Source organism: Meleagris gallopavo, chromosome 12, assembly GCF_000146605.3.
Source record: "Meleagris gallopavo isolate NT-WF06-2002-E0010 breed Aviagen turkey brand Nicholas breeding stock chromosome 12, Turkey_5.1, whole genome shotgun sequence".
NCBI classification, from domain to species: Eukaryota; Metazoa; Chordata; class Aves; order Galliformes; family Phasianidae; genus Meleagris; species Meleagris gallopavo.
Window position 1 is genome coordinate 17,138,303 of NC_015022.2, and position 15,999 is coordinate 17,154,301.

At 49.2% G+C, this 15,999-nt stretch overlaps 1 protein-coding gene across 1 annotated transcript in view; it reads right to left on the reverse strand.

Moving 5' to 3' along the window:
• IGDCC3 (immunoglobulin superfamily DCC subclass member 3) overlaps positions 1 to 15,999 on the reverse strand; it is a 76,216-nt gene that overhangs the window by 34,430 nt on the left and 25,787 nt on the right. The window contains 1 exon segment of the mRNA XM_031555226.1: positions 8 to 91. Within this exon segment, the coding sequence (XP_031411086.1) occupies positions 8 to 91 (84 nt within the window).

Sequence of the window (15,999 nt, forward strand, 5' to 3'; positions counted from 1 at the left end):
TCAGGGAGACCATGAATCTGGCACTGGAACCTTGCAACACCCCCTTCCTCCACCACTGCATTCTGAGGGTGGATGTGGAAGTCAGACATGGCTGGAAGACACAAAGAGAGACAAAAATCATAGAATCACAGAATGGCTTGGGTTAGAATGGACCTTAAAGACCATCTGGTTCCAATCCCTGCCATGGACTGGTTGCCCCCCACCAGATCAGACTGCCCAATGCCCCATCCAACCTGGCGTTGTGCATCTCCAGGGATGGGGCATCCGCAGCTCCTCTGGGCAGCAATGCCAGGGCCTCAAAAATATTCATGTGTGAAAAGAGATCCATGACCAACAGCTGCACATCACCTACAAATGTCTCAATTTCCTACAGCTGGCAAACTGCATCGTCCTGCATCCACCGTGGCAGAAGAGCAGGCTGCGTGAAACCTCTTCTCCTGCCTCGTGGCCAACTCTTGCTGTACACCTGCACACCGAGCCAACTGACTCATTGCCTTTTACCTTCCAGCATTCCCAGACTGCAGAGCAACAGGTTTCAGGCAACACATAACAGGCTGCCAGGAGCTCAGCAGCCCCGCTCACCAATGTTGTTGATGTCAAGACCACCCCACAGTGAATGACAGACCCCAGCATGCCCACACAGGGTGCACGCAGACTTGCCCACTGCAGCACAGCCACAGCTGTAACCATTGTGCAGAAAGACGCTGGCGTGCTGTTAGAGCTACATAAATAATACAGTAATTATTACTATTAATTAATTGGAAGGTGCTGCCTGTTGACTCCGCAATAAACATATTCAAGGCTAATAAACATCCCAGTGGTTATTTAGCTTGTGATTCATTGATAGTGCTGCATCTGCAGGAAGATTGCTCACATTATCATATAAAATAAACTCAGAGAGAGCCCCTGCTCCACCACCCCAGCCCCATCACCCCAGCCAGAAAGTCCCATCCCCATTACATGTGTCAGGCGTAATGAATGCACCTCTGCTAAGGAACAAGCTGCCCATGTGTCAGGGCAGCTTAATCATTCATCTGCAAACTCCAGTTGGGCTCAGGCAGATGGGAGGTGGCCATTAGCAATCATACATTAAATATGTGTTGCATTAACCCGCCCTGCTCCCCGACCCACGGCTCGCAGCAGATTTGTTAAGAGGACTGCAACGATGCACAGCAAAACCACAACCTGGTTGTGGGGTTGGGAGGGGTTTTCAGCCATACAGGGGTGGGTTGGGGCCCCCAGCCCCACATCAGGCTGCACACATCAGCACAAGGCAAAAGATCAGGCACTGATTATTTCCCTTTCCCAAGATGAAAGCTAATGCAAATAGCCCCCCTCTGGTACGGGGCAGAGCCCAATGCTCAAATGGTAATTTACCCAGTTCCTACAGGTTCAGCCTGGAAATCAGACTGCTCGTGTCCCAGAGCACCCAGCCATGTGGGAAGGAGTCCAAAGGCAGCCGGTGGGTCTTGCACAGCAGCCCCCAGCCCAGGCAACCCCTTTCCAAAGTGGAACAAATGGGAGTTCTCAAGGCAGGAGAGCTCAGGCTGAGGTGAGCATCTCACAACCAAAGCCGATGAACCCTCACTAAGAAATGAATCCAAGAATTAAAGAGAATGACACAAAGCTTGTTAATAAAGAAAGAAAAGAAAAAAAAAGCAGGGATTCAGATGCCTGCAGGAAAACTGCTTACAAATGTACAGATGCTCAGCACTGAGGTTTTTTCAGTGGCTGACAGGGTTGATAAGAAGAAGGAGGTGTGAATGAGAACAGCCCCAGCACAGACGTCGCTCTGCTGGCTGTAGAATTCACTGTCGTTCCTTTATTTCAATAATATCACCTCTTATAGGTAAAACTGCAGCAATAACCTCCGCTCCTAAAGACACTAGTATTAATATTTATCATGAATAAAACATGGAAAGTTATAAATAATTCAGTTATGAGGATGTTAAGTAAAATATTACTTTTCAACGACCCTATAATGTGGCTTTGAAGCACGGTTTTATGTTAAATGCCTAGGAAACACTGTGACCCTTGCCAAGACCAGCTGGTTTGCAGAAGATGCATTAAAAATTCATTCACTGAGCTACAAAATGCTATTTTTAACACAGGTTTACGAGTTTATTTACAGTTGACAAGACAAAGGCTTTTGTAGCATCTCCTGTAAAACAGCAACCAAACTTAAGTGCAAGTGGCTGCCTGGATGCTGCTTTCAGCCAGAAATAAATCTCAACGTGCGCGGAGAGGAGCAGAACAGGAGCACGGCTGCTTTGCTGGGCACTGCTCAGAGGGCCTCCATCTCTGCTGAGCCACCCAAGAATTTTACATATGTCCCAGGTGACTGTAAACAAACTCCTCCAGTGAAATGCTTGCTCATGGTTGTCACTTGTCCTTCAGCAGACTCCTGCCGCCAGCACACAGAGAGGAGCTGCATGGCAGCCCGGTGGGGTTGGCCAGCAGTCAGGGAGCTGCATCTAATTTCTATGCTAATGGCCATAATCATTTAAAAAGTAAATACATGCGATCACAATATTCCCTCCTAACATAAGCTCCTAAGCAGGGAGAAACCAGGAATCCAGCAGCCCATGTTACCCACCGCTCACCCACAGTCTCCACCACCCGTGTGCCAACGGAGGAACTGGTGCTGCCCCAGGGCCCTCTCTAGCATCATCAGGTATCCCATTTATCTGCCCTTTCACCTCCGTGCGGAGCACAGTTCCATGCACAGTGAGCACAGGGTACCCAGCAAACAATATAGCCAGACCTGAATCCTGCACACAGCCCCTACTCCATGCTGATGCTGCAAGCCATGGTGTCTCAGTGCTTTTGCTCACATCACTCCTGGACTTCAGCCATGGTACACAGAGACTGACACAAAGCAGAGGGATAAAAAACAAAATGCCATAGAATAAGGCTTGCAGAAGATGAGGAAACATAGAATCACAGAATAGAACCATAGAATCACTAAGGCTGGAGAAGACCACCTAGTCAATCCATCACCACCACAACCACCAAACCATGTTCCTCAGTGCCAACCTTCCCACCTGGGACAGATGCCAGCTGGGAAGTCTAAGGCTGAGGCAAAGGAGTTACTCTTCCACTCTTTTCACCTTGGAGGACCTCTGTTAAAATGGGGTTGGTTCCCTAAAGAGAAGCCCTCGTCCCAATGCATGTCCTACAGACACAGCTCCAAAGCCACAGCATCACGCAGGTGAGCAACAGTTCTCATCCTCATCCATATTCACAAGGGATTTGTTCTGGCAAACAAGCATGCTGGGGCTCCTTTAATCAAAGAGCAAACACACTCCCAGCCTATCAGCTCCCGTGGACAGGCCAATGGAATAAAACTGAAAATAGCTATCAAATGAAATTTCCTTGACTCCATGAAAAACTAAATTGAAACCATTAGTGGCCAATCCTTTTTTGCACAGCACAGCATTACTGCTAAGCCAGAGATTGACCTAGATTTGATATAGAAAAAGAAAACATTAACTTGGTATGTCAAAGTAAATCCCAGGCCTGCTAGAGTCATTAAAACGCAAACATTATTATCAGCTGCAGACACAAGTGTAGGAAGAAAACCTACAAGGTTTGGTGCCAAGCATGGTGTCAGAAGAGTACTGGGAAGCCCACCTAGATCTGGAGTTGCATTGCCTGTTGCTTCTGAATTTCTTGTGGGAAGCAAATACCCAGGGCTGCGATACGTGAGGATGCTAGGGAGATGCTGAGCATCCCAAACCAAGGCTAGAGAGCCCACAAATTGCAACCCAAGGGAAAGATCTTTTCTCCACATTTCTGCCACCAATCCGTTAAATTCAAGCCTCTTCCAATGGAGGCACACGGCTAAAATGCCTCTGAATTAATTCAGTGCATGGAACAAGGGAGAACCTGAGCTTCCAGCTGCTCCTGATGAGGAAGGCAGGCTTTGTTAGCTCCATTACAGCTGACAAATATGAACCCTGAGAGGAACATGGTGAGAACAAGTCACGGGCAGGCACAGTTCTATCCTGGTGCTGGTAAGGCCGCTGATTTTCATACTAATATTCCCAACTTCCTAATTAAACTGAATTTCCCTTTGGGCCAGCAGAAGTCAGGGTTGTTTTTAAAACACAACAGCCCACCATGCCAGTTCAACACAGTCCTGAACTGGTCTCAGATCAGGCTCACAGCTGCAGCAGAACCAACCCTTGGTATCCCTGATGCTCGTTAAATACCTGTCCTGATTGGCACCACAACAAGGCACCTGCCTCAAATCACAGACTCCTTGAGGTTGGAAAAGACCTCTCAGATCCCCAAGCCCAACCCACCCCCACCATGCCCACTGACCATGTTCCCAGCCACCACATCTCCATGGCTCTTGGACACCTCCAGGGACGGCGACTCCACCACCTCCTTTCCCAATACAAGTGGAGAGAGAAGAGCTTCTTCCACTTTCTCCTAGCCTAAATCACCTTCCCACTGCCAGTCTGCTTCCCCGATCGTTAAGACAAGATGCCACATCTTCTTTCCCAATGTTTTTTAAATAAAAGATGCATTTATGTACAAAAAAAGCTGACACCACCTCAGCCCGGTGGCTGCTCCAGCTGCAGAGCTGCCCTGCGTGTCTAATGATGCCATTGTGCGAGGCTGGCGCCCAGTGCTGAGCACGAGCCGCTTTGTGCATAGCGAAGCGTGAACGGCAGCACCGCCCATTTGGCTGTTTAATTCTCCAGGAGGAGCGGCGGCCTTCCAGGGAAGAAAAATCGCCTTTCTCTTGGCTTTGGAAAGGGAAAGAAATCTTAAAGAGCAGCCGTACTGCTCCCAGCACAGGGAAAATCCCCTCTGCCCCTGCCAGCTAATCAGAGCTCTGAAATCCCCAGTTTCTATTGTCCGTGCTGGGCCTCAGATCCCAAAAGAAAACAGGCAGCAAGACTCGGGAGTCAAGGAAGACATTTTGGAGTTTAGCTCATGGAAGAGAACCCAAAATGCGTGGGGATAGGAAAGAAGGAGAAGTGCATCCTGCTCTCTGTGCCGGGCAGAGGGAAGGAGGGTCACACAGTTTGCTCACAGCTCTGCACCAAACACTCCTCTCTGCCTGTTGCTGTCCTTTCCTCCCCGAGCTGGCCCAGGCTCTCTGCCCTCCCTGCATTTTGTGAGCTCCTGTTTGCTGCTGTCACACACTGTCGGCCTCAAGCAGAGCTGAGTGCAATAATTTAAACGAGGTTGGGCGGGTGCTCCCATTGGTCACACTCCTCTGGCTGAGGGATAAAGTTCCCACCTGGCTTTTCTTCTCTGCCTTAAGCCCCTGGGACAGGGATGAAAGGGAGAACACAGAGTAAATGCCTTGCAGCAGCTGCCCACAGGAGGCAACATGCAACAGATACTTTTGCAAGAGGGGAAAAAGCCTATCTGTCACTTTGCGTGACTCCAGTCCACCAGGAGGCAAGATGCTGTAGATGCAATTGCATTGAGATGGTAAATCCCTGCTGGGCACCAGCTAAAGGAGGAGCAAGGTTCTGGCAATGTCTGCAAACTCAGTGCCACCCTTTGGATTGCACACAGAGTATCCTTGATTCCTAATGCCCACGGTGCCATTGCAAAGCTCCCTCTGAAGCCCAACAAGCAGCCAAGGCTCTGTGCATCCTCTAACCTCTCCTACAACCCACCTACCTTGTTATAGAGTAGATGGGCACAAAGTGACACCCGCGATCACAGCTCAAACCCAAGGTCCATCCCTACCAAGAGGCAGCGTTATAAATCACTCCAAAAGATGCATCTGGGCAATCTCAGGGACCGAATGCCTCCCTTCCTCCCCAGCACATCCCACCACGTGCAGCCCATGTGGCCATTTGCCTTCCTGCCCCCTGTGGTTGCGCAGGGGAATCAAGTAATAACCAGTGCCTTCAGCACTCTAAAATTGGTTTCGGGGAGAGAAGTTTCTGGAGGAGAGAGAGAGAGATTGGGAGAGACCTTTATCATGCAGTGCTATTGCAGTAATTTTTCAAGACGAAATTGCTCTCTGGCTCGTGACAGCATTTAGTGTATCCTGAGGCGACCATTTGTGACGCCAAACCTGTGGTCCTGCTGCCCTGCTGCTGAAGGGAGGGGGGAGTATTAAATGTCATAAACAACTCTTAATTTGCTCAGGAGGGCTGCATATGGGGCTGGCGATTCTGCAGTTCAGGAGGAGGTTATCTGTCAGCATCACAGCATGCCGGCACCAAGGGTGATGGCGGTGATGAACCACAAAGGGCTCCTGTGTTTCTGTAAGGGGATTTCTCAAGTACAGCAAACCCCAGCACTGCAGGAGGCTCCTGCACCCCAAGTAGGTCCAGCATCGCAGCATGCCTCCTGTTGCACCCACAGCTCACTGTGCTACTCCAACTTCTCACCACCTCCAAAGCACGTGTTTGCTTTTTGCAAAATACCTACGTGTTATCCCACTGAAATACCAAGGAGATGCAGGGCACGTTGCCACACAGCCTGCAAGAGGCTGCAGGAAGCAACACGTGGCAGCCCTGCCAGCTTCCATCGTGGTTTTCCCCCTCTGACGCAGACAACTAAGGCGACTTACATGGTTACCAATGTGATTTGCACAATCATGTTTTTCAGCCCGCTTCCAAATGTCGATGGGGATGGTATAAGAGGTAGCTCCTGCACAGCCATTTTTGGCTGCGGAGCATCTTGTTTGCAGCCAAGTGCTCCTGACAGCAAGCACAGACAAGCACTTCCACTTTTAGCAGCCCAGAGAGGCTGTGAGCCATCCCAACATTGTACAGAAGAGCAGAACAGTGCCAGGCGCTTTCCTGCCCCATTGCAATACCCCTGTAGGAACATCTCCATCTTGGTACGTCCCCACTCAGAGCTCCTGGCTGTGTTACACACATAGCACTGCAAACCCTACAGCCGTACCCATCTTTTTGGGCTTACAATCATTTCAGTAGCTCCAGGGGATACAGTGGAATTCAGAAAGGTGAAGGACAGGAAGCATCCCGTCAGCGCTGCCCACGGAAATACCATTGGCCCCGCTCGCAGACTGGGAGCCGGCCTGATTTACAGGCTAATGAATTTTAAATGAGATGCATTTCTTAATTTTTTTGTTGTCAGCCCCCATTTTTCTGCTAGCCATCATTCCAATAATAGCTTTAAATTTTCAGCATCTGTTTTTACCAGCTCTCTTGTAATTAGTTTACTAATGTATTTCAGTGCGCCTTTGTTATTTTCAGAGAATTGCCTCATTCCCAGCTATCAGAGATAGCGCACTTCAGTCTATAAGGAGTTTGGCCTTTGTTCCCTCCTGGTTATTCACAGGGGGGAAGATGGCTCGGTGAATGACAAGCCTTTCTATCACCGCACATTCTCCATTTAATGTCTTTATACCGGCTCATTAATTACCACAGAAAACTCCTTTCCGAATGGAACCTGTGATTTATAGGAGACTTGGGCAAGGTGCCATTTTTATCAGGCCGACAGCAACCAGCCCCGGCGCCGTTAATTCACTCTGCATTTCCCCTCCTGCTGCAGGGTCGGAGGGACTTCTACACAACACGGGCTGCTCTTGGCTGTAGGACCCCCAGATGTGTCAGGCTTACAAACCTCAGGGTCAGACCAAGGAGAAGAGCTGCACAAAGACATGGAGCAAAGCTTCTGCAGAGCTAACCCTGCTTGAGAGCAGATCCCTTCCTTCCAAAGGGAGCAACCTGAACAGCGGTCTCTCTGTCCAAGAAAAATGAGCTGTAAATCCCTCCATACACTGCTTCTTTCACCACTCCCATACACTGTGTTGAGCAGAACAAACGTCCTCTTTTTTTTTTTTTTAATAAGTAATGAAGTGGAGGTAGGAATGGTGCACACGTTGACTAAAGAAGTGATTCAAGGTGGAAAATTAGTCCTGGATGTATTCCCATGGCTGGATGCAGAGGAGCCACCTCACAGCACTGCATGGGATTATTCAGCATCCTCCGTGCAGAGGAGGGACCAGGGGCCAAAGGACCAAATGCAGATGCAGAGCAAAAGGCACAGAGTTAGCATCACAAAGCACTGCCCTAACACTCCTTTCCACTCATTTTAACACCCGATTTCTCTTGAGGGTACGATTTTCCAACATGTTCTGCTCCCATCCCTGGTGGCAAGCAATGCAATTGCGTTATGGTGGTACCTGATCCAGGCTGAAGGTGATAATGATGAAGATTTAGAAAGGATTGAGCAACTGTGATATCGAGAAAATACAACTTCCTCCACGGTTTGCTTTCCTCCGAGCAGCGGCGAAGCCGTCAGCTGTCATCTCTTCCCTGTGGCTGCGTTACTTACATAAATTCCTGCTCGCTCCTTGGCAATAGCAACAGCTTCCTATTTTTCTGGCAGCCATCCAGGGAAATTCAAGCTGAATTACAGCCATTCTTCAGAAAATAGGCCAAATCCACGAAAGCGGGACACATGACCGCGTACGTAGAGCTTGTCCTTTTTTTTTTTTCTCTATTTATTCGCAGCGAGGAGCCCCGACGGCTGAAAATAGCTTATCTCTGGAAGTTCCCTTTTCCGTTCGCGGCTGCCGCTCCTGGCTGCTGGCCAGGACCATTACCACCTCAAAGAGAAAGTTCATAGCCGAGGCACGTCGGCCACGCTGTGCAGTGGGTGTGTTTTGATGTTGGCCGTGATTTCTCTCGGTGAGATGGAGATTGCGTTTCTGCACAAGTGCCAATGCCTGTCAGCTCCTTTCTGCTCCTCCACTGGGACGGCTGCGACCCACGGGGCTGAGCCCATTGCAAAGCAGGGCTTGTAGGATGTCTGCATATATGTGCACGTGTGTCACAGCCCTGCGGACAGCAGGTGCTAGGCTCTGAGACCAGGTGAAGTAGAAGTGAGGTAATGGGAGCCCTTCTGACACCCCAGGGTGTCTGAGAGCTGTGGCTTACCCTTGTGGGGAGCAGCAGTTCTGTGCCTGAAAGGAGTCCCTGCCTCCTCCACCCGCACCACGAAAAATCCTAAATATGGTTGGGAAATGTGTCCCTGCCCAGAAGCACGCAGAAACACAAGCGAAGAACAGGACGACGATGTGGAGGATGGTAATGCTGAGCACGAAACTGATGGCAGCTCTCAAAGAGGAGTCAGGACCTGCAGATCCCACCTTTGTCTCCCTTGCTATCATTGGACCATCACCAAACTCACGGACACATTCCAGAAAACATAGTTCTCCAAAGACAGTTGGCATCTGGTTGGCAGGAAGCAGGGAGGCTTAGCTCCCAAACTCTTCATACAAGCTCTACCAATCAAATTAAACTCATCAGATGTATCAAATCAAACTCGTCACCTTTGAGGACTCCCCAGAAAGAAATGGATCAAGGAGGCACTGCTCCCACCATCCCGTTGCACTGCTCCTGACTCTTATCGCCTCCAAAATCATCAGCAACACCTCAATGCCCCAATATCACATCGAGGCAGAACCACAGCAAAGGTCAGAAATAGGGGGATGCACAAATCCACTGCGAGTGCTGAGGTTTCCATAGGGACTCACACCATGGAGCGCTGTGGATTTCCTGTCCATCACACGGCACAGAACTGCAGGAAGGGAGGGCCAGCTGCATGGCGGGACTCTATCAATTTGCTGCAGAGGGAGGAGGAGAGATAGGAAGAGCATGCACTATCTCCTATTGTGGAACTTGAAAATATTTCACCCGAATCTGTTTGAGGAAGCAGAAACACATGAAGAAGCATAAGCATCCTTTCAGAAATACACCACCACTTGCCAGCCTTGCTTCTCAGCATCTCCTTGGCAGCAAAATTCAGTGTCATGAGCAACAGACAAGAGGAAATGCTCGATGCCCAGCCCAGAGGAGGACTCAGCTCCTGCCAAAGGGAAGGCAGCAGGCACAGAAGAAAGGCTGAAAGTGATGATCTTAGTTGGATTACACGATCGTAGTGGTCTTTTCCAACTTCAATGATTCTTTGATGCTATGAAAGCAGCCAAGATATCCCAGTCTGCATACCAAAGAAACGACATTCAAGCACCTAAGCTCCCTGTCCTCATGAGATTCCATTTTAGTTAGGGTGTGTTAAAGGTTTGGGATGTGCAAGTGGGATGCTAAGTAACAACACTGACAAAGCAATTTGGGATCTGGAGAGCAGGCAGGGGTCAAACACTGTGCCTGGCCAGTGGGGCTGCACGGGGGCATTATCACTGACTATGAGCCCTGAGCTGAGCTTTAAGCTTTGCAGCACATGGGGGAAATCAGAGCCAAAGCCCTCTCAGTTTGCTCTTGCGGGAGCTGAGCGCTCCCCACGCCTGGCTATCTTCTCTATCCCTTCTGAAATCTGCATCTTCGTTGGAAAAAATGCTCACACCTCAACTTTTGCTGTTACCCAGAGATGGAGAGCCAGTAACAGATGTGTGATTGAGGCACAGACTGCCAGAGTGGGAAAAACTGCTGGGACACCTGAAATAAGATGCACTTAATAGCCATCCTGTTTAACAAAACCTCGTGGCACATAATGGCTCCCTGGGAGACCGATGGTGACATCCGAACAACTTGTTTATGTGACCAGATTGTCCAATAAGGGGTTTTGTGCACGCACAGGGCAGCACATCCTGCATGCATGTTCAGGTGGGGAATAAAAGATAAGAAGCAGGAAAATCAGTAAGTTGCTGGCCTGGAAGAAGGCACAGGAATCTGCATGGAAAACATCAGTAGCAACTTCACAGCTCTCCCAGCCGCGAAACGAAACAAATAGAGAGCTCCAGGAACTAGCTGTGATGGTGACAGTACTGAAAGAAAATGAAAGCAGAAGGGGGAAAAAATAAATAAATCCAGCCAGGCTGGCTTTTGTGTCACCGCACAATGGGGCACGTCAGCCCTGGAGCCTCCGCAAGCCATCACCCGCCATCTGGCACTGGGCTGGGCTGCTAATGGGGGGCCCCGGCCCCCAGCTGACTCGCAGAGCCACGGGGGAAATCAAGCTGACGAGCTACCCGCATTAAGCCATCTAAATGAAGGCAGATGCGTGGCCGCTCGCGAGAAACTTGGCTGGTGAGCTGCTCGGATGGTGTGAGATCGCTGCAGCATGCCCTGGAGCATGCACAGCACCGGGGCTGCAGCAGGGTCAGGGTGTGTGCAAGTCATCCCTGCCTGTCCGTAAGATGAACTGTGTGCAAAGGGATCCCTTCTTACCGCTCCCAGCTCGGTGCAGAGATGCAGGATGATCTCCACATGCAGATGTTGGGATGCAGCAGCCCAGCTGAGCGCTGTCTGTTCAGTGCACTGTTCTCAAAAGCAGCCTCCAACTGCTGTTCTTCTAACACTTCATTAGAGATTTGCTAGGAGATTGCTGTGCAAGGGATGCATGCGGAGAAGGAGATGAAGGTACTGATATCAGCACTCAGTGCCAGGCTCACCATCCTGCAGAGATGGAGGGCAGCATCTCATCCCCCTGAGCCAACCCCATTGAATTTGGGAGGGTCATCGCCACAGAGGAGCACTCATCTCATTTCCCCAAACGCTGTGGTACTGAATAAGGGTCCCAGAGCCTGGCACTGGATCACAAGAAGAAATTCAGCACTGTTCTAGTGAGGCAAAAGGTTGGCTGAGTGCCTCATGGTCCACACAAGGTCCGGCTCCAGTCCTCTCCCTGCCAGCTGCTGCACAAGATCAGAACAAGCCACTGGGGATTAAGGATGCACAGCACTTCCTACACAGGGAATTACAAACTGAGGAGCACATCTTCATCCCATGGAGCATGCACCGCTCTGAACAAAGCTTAGATGCCAACATTTCAGCATTGCTATGTGCACCCGAGGAACCTCTTGGGGGGCAGCAGCACCTCACAACCAGCAGGTATTTGGGATCTATCACAGCTGCTGACAGCTGAGTTCCTGCTCACAGCACCGAGGCAAAACCCAGAGCCTTTCACCAGGCAGCAGCCTGAGTGATTATGGTCCTGCTCTGCAGAGCTGCTATCAATCGCAGGGAGGTAGAAACACCCATATTTTACCTAATGAGGAGGGTGGTAGCATATGGTAAGCGTGGGTTACACCTGGCCCCAGGAGCAACGCTGCAGCTCCTGCACAGCTCACACTATCCCCACATCACATTCCAGGTCTGTAATATCCCACCAGAAGAGAAGCAGAGTTTTTGCTGGGGTGGGAAATGGTAGAAAACCTCTTGATGGAATTAATTTGCCTTCAAATGGAAGGTTGCTGAAATAATCTGTTGGTAAACGCAAAACACCACTGGGATAACAGCTGAGCAGAGGCTCGTATTAAACAAGTATCTCCAGATGAAAATATCACTCATCTAAAAGGCATCACCATTCATTCATGCTCAATAAAACACAAAATGGTTACAGATAGAACTGATGGAAAATGAGAGCGAGAAATGGAAGTAAAGGTAAACCTGCCAGGCAGAAAACGGCGTAGGAAAGGAAAAACAGAACTGTGAAGAGGCTGACTCAGCAGCCTGCTTTAGGAGAATATTCAAAAGCGGGTTTTAATATCTGACAGAACTTTCCTGCTGGCTGACCGAAGCACAGGAAGGGGCTAACAGCCCCAGCACACCCCACAAAAATACATTTTAAGCAGTGTCGCTTTACTCAGTCCTGCTGCTTTTAAGCACATTAATGGTTCACGTCCATCCCTCGGTGCCTTACACCTACCCCGAGCATCTCCTCTACCTGCCAGGCAATGCCTTCACCCACAGCTGAGCTTCTCCAGCACATACATTGTCACAGCTGTGACATTGCTGCAAGGGGCCAAGCTTGAAGGATGACAGGAGCCAGCAAGGAACTGCCCAGCCAGGACTGTCCCCTCTGAGCTCTTCCAGCCAGCACTGCTCCCTCTCAACTGCTTGGCTCCCTTTTGCAGATGATTTCCCCATCTAATAAAGAAGCAAAACATTATCTGCCATTTCTTCTCTTATTTCCCAAGGAACAATAAGGCTGGAAACATCTTTTTGTCTTGCTAATAAAACCTTTACAACCTTCTTCCCTGACAGCCCCTGAGCAATAGCACTTTCTTAGACAAGAAACATAGGATCAGTGAGGAAGGAAGAAATGCACTCTGTGTTCAGGGACCACCCCAGCTCGGGTGGGAGTGTGAAATGCCACACCAGCACTGCAGAGAGCAAAGCTCTTCTCCCCACATCTCAGCATTTCCAGCACTGTCAAGCTGGTATAGGTACAGAGGCAAAGCCATTCAAAACACACAGCGGGCTGTAGCTATCTTGAGATAGAAGATGACAGTAATTTCTCTAAAAAGCATGTGGTCATCAACAAATAAACCCAATGTGTATCAGTAATTTCCACTCTGCATTTCCAGGAAGGAGACACAGAACATAAAGGGCTGTCAGAATCTCTGGGTCGATGTCAACTGAGAAAGGAAGGGGCTGGCCATGGCAGATAATTACTGAGAAGCCCTAATTAGAAGGATGAACGGGGAACAAGGAGGAGAAAAAAAACACCCAAGGCAAGATGGCTTAATCACACAGGAGGAGCTTCCATTCCGGTCCATCCACACATGGATGTCTTTGAAAGCATTTAAATCCAGGAAACTGCTCCTGGCCACAAGCACAGGTCACAACAGCAAATCCATAAACCAGGAGGAAGAAAGCTGCAGAGGAGGAGGAGGAGAGCAGGAAACATTTATTTATTTATTTATTTTTAAATCACACAAATCAAAGGACAGAGAAGACTTCATGTCACAGAAACCCAAAGCTGAGCTACTCACACAATCATAAAGCCCAGGAAGGAAAGTGCTTTCCTTCCTTTCTGCCAAATGCTTTTTTTTTTTTTGGCACAACTGGTTTTAATTAGCAGCCTGCCTCTCTGATGCTCGTAGATGAAGCTGAACATCCCAGCAGGACCCATCCCTGCTCCCAGCGGCAGCTCGTGCCCCTGGACCCAAACCTGAGAGCAGCAGGGGAGCAGAGCACGGGGTTGGTGTCAGGATGGTCAGGTTTCCCAGGGCTCTCCCCCTTCTCAGCAGCCCTACGCTCCCCAGCAAGCTCCAGGTACAGCTCTGAGCTCCCTCTCCTCCCCACTTCTAATCAGTTTCCACAGATCAGCAAGGACACAGCTAACAGACATCATAACCAGCACTGTTCCTGCTTCAGCACTCCTTGGACATTGCCAAGAGCTCCACTATTAATGGCCAATCCCACATCCAACCAAGTGCCCTCCACGTGCCAAAATGTCCATTTCCTTGGATGCTCCCTAGGTTCAGGGACATGGTTTAGTGGGCATGGCAGTGATGGGTCAACAGCTGGACTAGATGATCTTAGTGGTCTTTCCTGACCTTAATGATTCCACGATTCTACGGCTCTTGCCCCGGACCATAAGTTGCTCAGATCCCAGCTTGGCATGCAGCAAATAGCTGGGAAAAAGCTCCTGTTGGAGATAACATTATCCTTTCCCTGTAGTCATTCAACATACGTGATAATAAGAACTATTGGTTCCTTAAAGCACAGTCTTGTTTAGAAGAGCACACACCACTTCCCTCTACATTAAAATAGCAACCTGACCTCAATAAAGTACAGAACAATTAACTTACTAATTAGTCAACAAATAACTGTTTCACCCAAGTAGATACCAAGTTGTTAGGAAATCTATTAGCATTTCCACTGTAATTTCATGCTTTGCTGATGATGAATAAAACAAGGTTGAATGGGACCTATTCACAACCTGAGCACAACGCCCATTAGCTGTAAGGATGCTGGTAGGAAACTGCCTCCACAGTGCCACGTGGAGGGACCTGAACCTCTGACAGATGGCATCACCAACACCACAGCAGTCCCAAAAGCCAGTCAAGGTGTGTGTAGCCAAAAGGAAGAGCAAGGGCTGGGAGGGAGCAAGCTCTCCCTGTGCTCCCCATGGAATGTGTAGGGCAAGGTCATGCATGCAGTCGGGTTGGGCCAACGCAATCCTACTTAAATGAGCTGTTTTAACTATCCCAGCCAGCCCCATTGTAGGCAACAGAAATTTTACCAAAAAAAAGTTGGCTTTTTGTCCATCCTCCTTTTTGATAAGATCAGTGCTCCATTCACAAAGCACAGCAACTACCGCACTCACCGCAGGTCACGATGCTGGCACCGTATGCAGCTCTGCCATCCAAGAGCCCACTCCACCCAGCAACGTACAACACAGCCCCTGCTTTCCTTTTATCCCAACGTATGCCAGCACGGGAAGAATTTGCATGTTAGAACAATTAGACGTGAAACATTACATGCCTTATCTTGGTGATATTACATAATTGGATTTGCAGCGCATAGAGATAATGAAAGCCAGAGCTTCCAGCAGCCAAAAATATAAATCACACACTGCATTTTCCGCAGTTAAAGTTTGGAATATTTTAAGAGGCCTCACCAAAGACATTGTTTACATTAAGAAATCGAATCATGTTATTAGGCCCTCCATTTATCTAGTAAAATCTTTAAAAAGCTCATAAACTCGTTACTATATTAGTTCAGACTTATTATATGTATTTGAAGCGATACTCGGAGGTATTGTTAAGCTACTGCAGGCCAGGGTTATAGGTCTTATGTATTTTCCTTTTGGTAGGACCAGATGTGTAAGGGTTGGTCTGGAAGCTTTGCTCAGGGTAAACCCAAGCAAACCTCTGTGTGTTCCTGCTCCGCGGGGACCTCCAGCATGCTCAGCTCAGGTTTTGGGATAACTCTTCCCCTGCCTGCCCTCCCTCCAAAAAGGAAGGCCACCCGTCCATGCAAACCCAGCTGCAGACCTGCTCCCAAGGTGCTGGTGCCTGGATTCCTTGTGCTAATTAACCCACATGTATTCCCGCTGTGTCACCAGAGCACCCAGTGTGTGTAAGATCCTGGTGTGACAGAACCGTTCATACAGTGATCCATCTCTATCACCCTCTCGGACGCAGGGGTCTCATGCAAATAGATTAGTGCGTTCATTTGCATGTTTGATGAATATGCATTGTCACGCCCATAGAAGTGACAGCAAACATCCTAATTACCAGCTTGTGAAGCAGAGCGGTGCCAGGACTCTGTCAGTAACACCATCACTGCT